General features: G+C 47.0%; 1 protein-coding gene across 4 annotated transcripts in view; it reads left to right on the top strand.

The window, feature by feature from the left end:
• vav2 (vav 2 guanine nucleotide exchange factor) overlaps positions 1 to 10,000 on the top strand; it is a 149,655-nt gene that overhangs the window by 111,446 nt on the left and 28,209 nt on the right. For all 4 annotated transcript variants that reach the window (XM_083670199.1, XM_083670197.1, XM_083670198.1 and 1 more), the window contains exon 5: positions 8,612 to 8,717. In XM_083670199.1, the coding sequence (XP_083526325.1) occupies positions 8,612 to 8,717 (106 nt within the window). The remainder of the gene's footprint in view (positions 1 to 8,611; positions 8,718 to 10,000) is intronic.

The raw sequence follows: 10,000 nt of genomic DNA, 5'->3' as shown, positions 1-10,000 counted from the left end.
AGAATGGCACCTGGTTTGATAGTCATTCATTCCCTGCGGTTACCATATCTACCCATGAGGCTTGTCCACTGACCAACACCTCTCTCTCTCTCTCCCTCTTCATTGTGTGTGTGTGTGCCTGTGTGTGTGCCTGTGTGTGTGCCTGTGTGTGTGCCTGTGTGTGTGCGTGTGCATGTGCATGCATGCATGCGTGTGTACATCTACGTCTGTGTGTGTGTGTGTATGCGTGCGTGTGTGTGTGTGTGTGTCTGTGTTTACCTAAGGGAGGTTCTCCATAATTGAGGTCTCCCAGGTTAATATGGTAAACCTGAGAACAGCGTTCTCCCTACGGGCTCCGTAATGTCAACTCCACAGTGTCCTCCTCTCCGCCGTTGCATGGGACGAGTCCATCCTGGAGCTGACAAACCATGAAATGGGGCCGACCGGGCGCAGAAGCCAGGGGGGCGGTTTTTTTTCTTTCTTTTTTTTTCGGCGAATGACAATCATAGATTCAGATTCAGAAGCGAAAATTGTCAGGAGCACTTTGTGTCACTTTCGCAGTACTTTTGCTATCCACTCCACGTGTTGTTTGTGATGCAAAGCCGACAGCTTGAATATATACTCGTATGGTCAGAGCCACGGGGTGTAACTCGATGTTACATGCCACAGCAGATGTAGTGAAGTGAAGTTTTACAGTACTTATTTTAAGATTACATATTAACCCTTTGGGGACCAGGGGTATTTTCTCGATTTTTACATACATTTTTTCTTTCTCAATTTGAAGGCACTTCCATACAAAATAATAGTGTATCATATCAATATTTTCAGTACAAACTCAGCTTTCTTGATTGTGATGGATGTTTACCCCAAGAGCACTGTGTGAAGAGGTAAGTAGGCCTAAACCTGAACATTTTGAATCAGTTTTTCAGAAATGTTTCAAATCCCATGTGAAAACATACCTTTACCCATGTGGATGAATTGTTTTGTTGCTTGAAATTCATTTATGAAGTCCTGAGCTACACAGAAATGGTATACAATATAAATAAAATACTAGACAGAATATAAAAAAGGACTTCTAATGGATCCTTGTAAACACATCTTCTCTACACCGACGGTAAAAGGCAGTGTCTGAGCGACTCAAGCTAGTCTGCTACCAAATTCACCAATTACGCAGGGAGGGCGTGTACCAAGCTGTTCCGAGGCTCATAGCTCCGTCTGTGAGTGAGAGGGCATGTCACAGGAATCAAAAGCTGAGAGTCTACCGATTCAGGGGATATTTAAACCATGTTTCTACGCCGTATTATCACGGAGATATTGATCAAAACATTTTGGAAACCCCTGAAAAAGCGGCCGCGCGTTTGTGGTCCCGAAAGGGTTAAGACTATACTGTATATGTTTGAATAACTGTTTTAGGAGTGATTTTGGGGTAATCCGCACAGAACACAGAGTTAGGCCCAATATTGCAACATGTGTTTTTTTAGTTAAACCCGATGTTGTGAAATGTATCCCTGTGACTGCAGCGTCTGTGTGGGCTGGAGGGTGAGTCAAGTCAGTGAGGAGTACAGCAACAGCTGAGATAATGCATGTAGAAGTAGATACAAGCTTAGTATTTTGCAACTGTACGGAAGAAGAAGATGTGTTCTGTTGTTTAGGACTAAGGAGAGGCACGGCAGGGCCTGGTTCTATGTTTGTTCTGTTGGTAGGACTAAGGAGAGGCAGGGCCTGGTTCTATGTTTGTTCTGTTGTTAGGACTAAGGAGAGGCAGGGCCTGGTTCTATGTTTGTTCTGTTGGTTGGACTAAGGAGAGGCAGGGCCTGGTTCTATGTTTGTTCTGTTGGTTGGACTAAGGAGAGGCACGGCAGGGCCTGGTTCTGTGTGTTGCTCCTTATACAATCTCTCCTCTTTATCTTATAACAGATCAGGTCTAGACAAGGTCACCATATCTCTGGCATGGCTGTCGGTTCACATCAACGACCATGTTCTTGCCTGTACTGTACCTGTCCAGTTCTGAATGATGGGTGTTGTTGAGAAATGGAGTGCAGTGTAAAGGCTAGTGTAACTCTACATCACATATACAGATTAAAATAGCTTTTTCACAGCGGGGCTTATGCTGTGCATGCCGGTGTGTGCCAAGTTGGTTTTCAACAGTCACTCCCGGGCTTCAACAGGGCTTTACTCCAGGCCTAATCGGTGCTTAAAACTCTGGCTTTTAGCCTCCTCTACCCCCCCCCCCCCCCCCCCCACCCGGTCCTTATGAGGCCAAACGGGTCTAGGGGAACAGTTTAGAGTGGGGGCGGGATAGTCTTCTCATCCAAGTGCTTTAGTTGGCTAGCAAACTTGGTGTGGGTGGTGAGACAGATTTAAGTTAGCTTGCTGTCACTATACAATTACATTTACATTCATGGCATTTTGCAGACGCCTTTATCCAAAGCGACTTACAACAAATACATTTGTTTAGGTAAGTGAATCATCTATCCATCAGTCATCATAAGATAAAGTAATCAATGCTCAGACCAGGGGCCATAGGCAGTCACAATGCTAGAAGAAGGAATTTTTTGTATGAAATTGATTTTAATAGCGCTTTTCACAACTCCACTTTTACACTCACTGCCAAGGGTTAGGGTGCCAAGTTACCGGAACCTGTTGGGAAAACAGGTTCTGATTTGACATGTTGTCTTCATATAGTTCGCCAACTTACAAACTGCAGAATGTAAACAAACTGGAGATCATATACGGGGCAGGACTAGAAAGGTCAGCTGTGGAAATTCAAACAGTCTTGTTCACTAGGCTCAAAGCACCGGGCTTTGTGCACTGCATCTGGCTGCTAGTAAGCCTTGACATGCATTGGCACCTCTGTCGAAAAGCGGCTATTGATGCCCCACACAAAGACAGGGCGCGTTTCTCAACACACTCCTTTTCTGAGGGAGAGGAGTGGAACCACAAAATACAGTAATATACTAAACCTTTGTGTGATATATTTTTGTGAGTAGAATATTGATGCGGAATAGCTCAGCCAGAGAGCTGGCCAGCAAGACGGTAGCCCCTGGCTATATAGCCTCTCCAACTTCATGAAGAAAGAGCCTCATCTCCTCAAAAAACTCTGACCGCACCGTGGACGAGAGCCAAATATTTCTCCTCCAAGTAAATCTGTTTATTTATCCATCAGCTTACAAATGGGCTGGCCACAGTTGTACATCTTCCGCTAATCCACTACTCGACAGTTGCACACACCCATTTACAAATAATTGCATCCCCAGACTGGCGGTGGAAATCAAAATGACCTTCGATTGGATTTGGTCTGCACTCAATACACTTTCATAGTCAAAACTATGAAACTATGAGTCGTGGAAATGTAGAATAAAGTTTACTTTTCACTCAGAAAACCCCCCCCCCAAAAAACAGTGAAGGCAGCATTATGAGAACACACAAAAAGATAACTTGCGCCATTAGAGAAATATAATTCGTGGTCCTCTGTGGCTCAGTTGGTAGAGCATGGCGCTAACAACACTTAGGATGTGGGTTAGCTTCCCGCTCGGACCATATATTCAGAAAAATGTACGCGCCCACTGCAATGTAAGTGGCTTTGGATAAAAATGTCAGCTGAGTGGTGTATATTATATTGCTCCAAGCACGGTGCTTAATCCCAAATTGTACAACTTCCATATCCGGGTGGTGATATTGTGTTTTGAATGTACACTAATGCAGCCTTGGGCCTTCTTTTTATTTTCACCCGTTACAGGACCTCACTGACGGCTAGGATACATCCTGTTGATGCTCTCTCAATCATTGCCCAAACAGGACTGAATCCTGGTGCATGACCTCAGTGAGTGTTCGAGGTTGGTCACTCAGTCATCTACGGTTGCCCTTTGACCCAGGTCAGATCCCCCTGGTAGAGCCAGTGTATACTCTGGACGTTATCCAGGCATGGGGGTGATGTAAGGTCTATGGCCAGCCTCCACTCATGAGGCTCAGCATCACAGTGTTAACAGCCCAGACTCAGAGGTCCAGGGGAGCAGATGGACAGGCATGTTGCCAGGGCCCGTAGAGTACAGTAGATCAAGGTCTAATAACCATGACAAGAGAAAAAAATCTTCATTCTGAACATTTAAAAGCACATTTGTTCTGTTGGTAGAAACCAGTCACCCAGTGGGGCCTGGAGGGCCATATGCTATCCTAGATAACCCCCTGCATCCCCACACACACACACACACACACACACACACACACACACACACACACATGCGCGCACACAGGCACGAATGCACGCGCACACACACACACACACACACACACAGAGACAAACACACATACACACACGCATGAATGCACGCACAAATGCACACACGCACGCATAAACACACACACACACACACACAGCCAAACACACACACACGATCCCCTGCTCTCATAGTGACCATGTCAGAGGATGCTGGGGGCGGGGTCAGGGCTGGGCAGCGGAGGCCACAGGGCCCATTGCGTGCGAACATGCTGGACCTCCTCTGGCCCTTCACTGTGTAATCAGACAGAAAATTAGCCCCCCGTCCACGGGTCCTGAGGAACTGAGACACACACTCTATCTCTCTCTTTCTCACAGACATACACACACACACACACACACACACACACACACACACACACCCCCTCCTCTGCCCTGCCGCTGTACACAGATCTCCCCTCAGGAGACAGTTCCTCTTGTTCCTCAGAAAGCCCAACATATACTTCAAGCACAGATCACTGCACTTACCATCATTCATCTAATGCCTGTCTCTAGGCTTTTTTGGAATGTTTTATTCCCCAAAATGTTCCTCCCATTGACCCTCAATGTTCCTCCATCTGTCTCTATGGAGTTCTGTCTCCTCTAATATAGGCCTAATATAAGTGGATACAGTATCTTTACCTGGATATTATTATTATCTGGATATCTGACATTTTAGAAGATATACGTAAGTGGACACGCTCCAGACATGCTCCAGACATGCTCCAGACATGCTCCAGACATACTCCAGACATGCTCCAGACATGCTCCAGACATGCTCCAGACATACTCCAGACACACATGTCCTTCATTAGATATACACTCACAGGACACTTTATTAGGAACACCTGTACACCTTCTCATGGTGGAGGTGATGTCATGGTGTTGCTCATGTTTTCTTGGCACACTTTGGGCCTGTTAATACCAATCAATCATCGCTTGAATGCCACAACCTATTTGAGTATTGTTGCTGACCATGTGCATCCCTTCCTGGCTACAATTTACCCATCTTCTAATGGCTACTTCCAGCATGATAATGCACCGTGTCACAAAGCAAAAGTCGTCTCAAACTGGTTTCATGAACATGACAAGGAGTTCAGTGTTCTTCCCAGTCACCGGATCTGAATCCAATCGAACGCCTTTGGGATGTGGTAGAACGGGAGATTCACAGCTTGAAAGAGCACCTAAAAAATCTGCAGGAATTGCGTGATGCAATCATGTCATCATGGACCAGAATCTCGAAGGAATGTTTCCAACATCTTGTGGAATCAATGCCACAAAGAATTGAGGCTTTTTTGAGAGCCCTACCCAGTGTTAGTATAGTGTTCCTAATAAAGTGTTCAGTGAGTGTATGTGGCTAGGAAATTCTCAGTCATTTCTACATGCAATCATGCTTGACCTCTGATGTCTCCCTGCCACCAGCCTCCCCTGCTCCACAGATGCCAGCATCACATCACAATCCACGTCCACTCTGACTGTTAGATTCTGTAGGGCCTTATAGGACGGCAGTTACAATACGGAGGGTTACCAAGGAAATGTGGCTATATTTTGTTAATAGCAAAGTATATCTTAATATAATAATCTGACTTTGTGTTGAATTAGTGCAAGAAAAGTCTCGTTAGAATGAATGAAATGAGGCTTTAATAATACTGTAAACATATTGTAAACAAATTATTATACAAGGCAATGCATCATAGAAACATGTTACATTCTACCCTCATGGTAAATGATAGACAGAGAGAGAGGGAGAGAGGGAGAGAGAGAGAGAGAGAGAGAGAAAAACAAAGACAGACCACATGATCTGTTACTGTATTCACAGCAACAATACGTGGAACCTCTGACCAGGACACGAAGAGAAAGAGAAATAATCTGTATTCTACTTTTATACCCAGCTTTAACCTTACTATTTAAATGAGGAGCTGTTTGCAAGGAGAACCAATGAGACCTCATTCTATCAATTCTATTCAAATGATACCGCCATATCGGCACATCCCTGAGAGGCCACAGCTCGTAAAACATCACAGAGAAATCACTGTCTGGGAAGGGATCTCAATGAATGGGGGGGGGGGGGGGGGGGTAGAATCGATGTCTCCCCCTTCAATTCCAGATGAAAACCTGGCATTCACTGGCATCAAGAGGATGGGCAGGAGAACAGGAGACAGAGCCCATTAGATTGATAGTGTAGCCTATTAGCATTGTTGCTGCATGCTGGGATAGCATGGCAGTGTGTGCTGTCCCGTCCCACAAAGTTGCTCAGTATGCAGCGAGAGTCATACGCCCCTAATGAAGGAACAGGAGACGCATCACTGAGAGTGAACCGCGCCACCTCAATTAAAACTTCAAACAGGGCCCAGCACAAGGAGAAGGACAATGGTGAATATGTGATTGAGGCTATTGAGGCTATACTATTTTTCCCCCTTGTCATTTGTTCATCCGCTTTCTCTCTCCACACCGTCTGCCGAGGTAAACAGAGAATATTCAACTCACATTCGTGATAGGAAATAGGGAGGGTTCAGAGGTCACCAAACTGACAATATAGCAAATTCGATTACATTTTTGTATTATCCTATTCATGCAATTCCAGTGCATGGTGAATGAGATCTGTTTTGATCTGGAGCAACAATGGAACAAGTAATTCTCACCTTCACTTCATATATAAGACAACTCAGAGGCTGACAGATAATTATGTTAATTCTTTAATCCTGATAAACAAGGTGGAAATCGGAAAAGAGACCAAGATAACAGACAACAGATAACAGACACCCTGCCTCACGGGGGCTTGCACTTATGCTAAGAATGCTAATTAGTTTGACATGAGATAAGCAGAGAGCCCACTTCTCCTAGAGTCCTCCTGGAGAGATGTTATTGAACAGTAGACATTACTAGAGCTCTAGGACTGAGCACCGAGGTCACACCGCCCCGCAGTCAGTTTCCCTGCTCGGTGGGCATCCGGCTTAATTAAAGGTCGCTCAGTTAACGCGGTGCAAAACCAATATACTGTTGCTAGCAGGGACCTGGGTTTTGTAGCAACCATGTACAGTAGCTATGCGCAGGAGATAGAAAACTCATGGAACCATTCATTTCATGTGGGGGAAAAAAGGTTTAGCAGAAGACCACCACCTGCTGTTAACGTGTACACAAAAAAAACGAGTCACATTCGTAAACATTTGTCTTCTTGAACAGGCCTTGAATTTACGTGTTTTGTTTTTTTTGTTGGTTGTTTTGCCCCCTTTTGTCCCAGAAAATGAAACAAAAGGAGACAAAGGACTTGGTGCCTTTTCAGGATTTCCGTGTTTTCTGGATGGAATTAGAATAGAACAGTGTGTTTTGATGTTTCAGGCTTCAAAGGCGGCCTCTGCCTCAGCCTGAGCAGAGAGGGGGGAGAGAGAGAGAGAGAGGGAGGGAGGAAGGATGGATGGATGGGGAGGAGAGAGAGAGAGAGAGAGAGAGAGAGAGAGAGAGAGAGAGAGAGAGAGAGAGAGAGAGAGAGAGAGAGAGGGAGGGAGGATGGGGAGGAGAGAGAGAGAGAGAGAGAGAGAGAGAGAGAGGGTAAAGAACCTCTGGCTGGTCCGAGGTGAGCTGTCCTCCTGTGCTCTGCGCTGGCTGTGTAGCAATGGAGCTGTGCAGCTGTGTGCTCTTTGCCTGTTTAAGTGGGTGGCGGGTGGCTCAGTCATGGGCAGGGAAGGGCACCTTGTGTGCTTGTCATGGTGGTTTATGTTGGGGGGGGGGGGGGGGGAGGGGGACTGTGTGTGTGTGTGTGTGTGTGTGCCCTCAGAGGACAATGGCTGAGTGTCGGCTGATGGGTGCCACTGACGCTGTCACAGGGGTGAAGCACACTTATCTCACGTACCCCCCCCCATCTCTCTGATGCACACTGTCAGGGTACTCTACACACACACAAAGACATGCATGCACACACACACACACACACATCCCACCCACAAGTGCAGTACACTAGACTGCTCACAGTCCCCAGTCTTGACCCCTAGATCAACCCATGATGGTTATCTTCAGGAGAAACCCCTCATCATCTGTGCTTGTGAGGTACTTGGCACAGTGCCATGCCAGTGGAGTGTCTGTGGAGAGGATGGAGAGTACAGGGTAGAGCTGTCCTCCTCTGTGTGAAGGGGCTTGGAGCAGGCACGGATAAACACTGGGATTGGGGCTTCTCACCTCTGACAGAGATTCACAGAGGGGCTCGTCGTTCCATTGTCAGTTTGGCATTTCGATATCTGTCCTAAGTATTTCGTCTGATCTGTTACCGTGGTTTCCATGGTTTTGTGATCAACCCTCACTCTTGACAGAGTCAATCGCATATGGATGAAAGTATGTATGTAAACGTACCATTGACTGTGTGTGTGTGTGTGTTTTCCCCAGTGAGCATGACGTGGGGGAGGATGACATCTACGACTGCGTGCCCTGTGAGGACGATGGTGATGATATCTATGAGGACATCATTAAGGTGGAAGTACGACAACCCATGGTGAGAGCTTTCACTGTCTGTCTGTGTGCATGATATACTTGTGTGTGTGTGCGTGTGTGCATGCATGCATGCGTGTGTGCATGCATGTGTTTGTGTGCATGCATGCGTGTGTGCGTGCATGCATGCGTGCGTACGTGCATGCGTGCGTACGTGCATGTTCATATATGTGCGTGCATGTGTGTGTGTGTGACACTGTCTGTCTGTCTGTGTGCATGATAGACTTTATATATACTTTATGTGTGTGTGTGTGCATGTGTGCATGTGTGCGTGTGTGCGTGCGTGTCTATGTTCTGACCTATGATGTATTGTCCTGCTCCACTGACCTCTACCGCTCTCCCTTCCGCACGCTGCAGATCAGATACATGCAGGTAGGTGCTGTTATCACTCATATCTCACATGACGCCCCTGTCCTCCACAGTCACATCCCCCCCTCGCATCCCCCTCCCCTTAGAACAAACACACACATCAGATCACTGACCTCCACCAGGTCCAGGGAAAGCCCCATCTGTGCGGAGCCGGCTCCGTGTGACTCACACGGGTCATCGGGGACGCCATGACATCACCGTTGTCATCGCAATCGCCGTGGTGACCGTGACGTGATGTCAGTCCAGGGCAGCCGAATTCCAGATGAACCCCCCCCCCCCCCCCCACACACACACACACACAGCATCTCCTATAAAACCTCATGCTGTCATCAGTTTTGTGTCTGAGCCTCCGTTGCCAGGCTCCCAGCATGCCCCTGATGGCTGCGGTTGTCTTCTATTATCCCAGCTGGATCAGGACTCTCCGCTTCTCTAATTGTTTGCGGCTTTACTTCATTATCCCCCCCCCCCATCATTATCCCCCCCCCCCCCATCATTATCCCCCCCCCATCAGAATTGGTTATCAACACCCAGAGCTTTTCCAGATGGCTGAATAACTGGCAGCAGAGACAATTAATATCGAGATGATGTCAGAGATTTAACAGGGTCATATTTGTCTTCCGGGCAACAAACAGTCACAGATGTGGGTTTTTTTCTGCTGTGCATTGCGCATTCAGAGTTGTTTTTTTTTGTTTGTTTGCCGCTGATCCAATGCTGTTGGCTGTCCCCCCCCCCGCCCCCCTCCCCACCTCCTCTGGGTCATCGGTGGCCTCATGAGTAATGCTCTGCGTTCCTCTTGTTTGTTTTCCCTGCCCTCCCTAATGGCGGCCTTGTTTGCCTGGGTAAATGAGTCTGGATGCGGGCGCATTCGCCTGTCCTCCAGCCCTCCTCATCTCCAGCCCCAGATGTTCTATAGGATAC

The sequence above is a fragment of the Argentina silus genome (assembly GCF_951799395.1).
Source record: "Argentina silus genome assembly, chromosome: 5".
In the NCBI taxonomy this organism is placed as follows: domain Eukaryota; kingdom Metazoa; phylum Chordata; class Actinopteri; order Argentiniformes; family Argentinidae; genus Argentina; species Argentina silus.
This window is presented reverse-complemented; position numbering and strand designations above follow the sequence as displayed.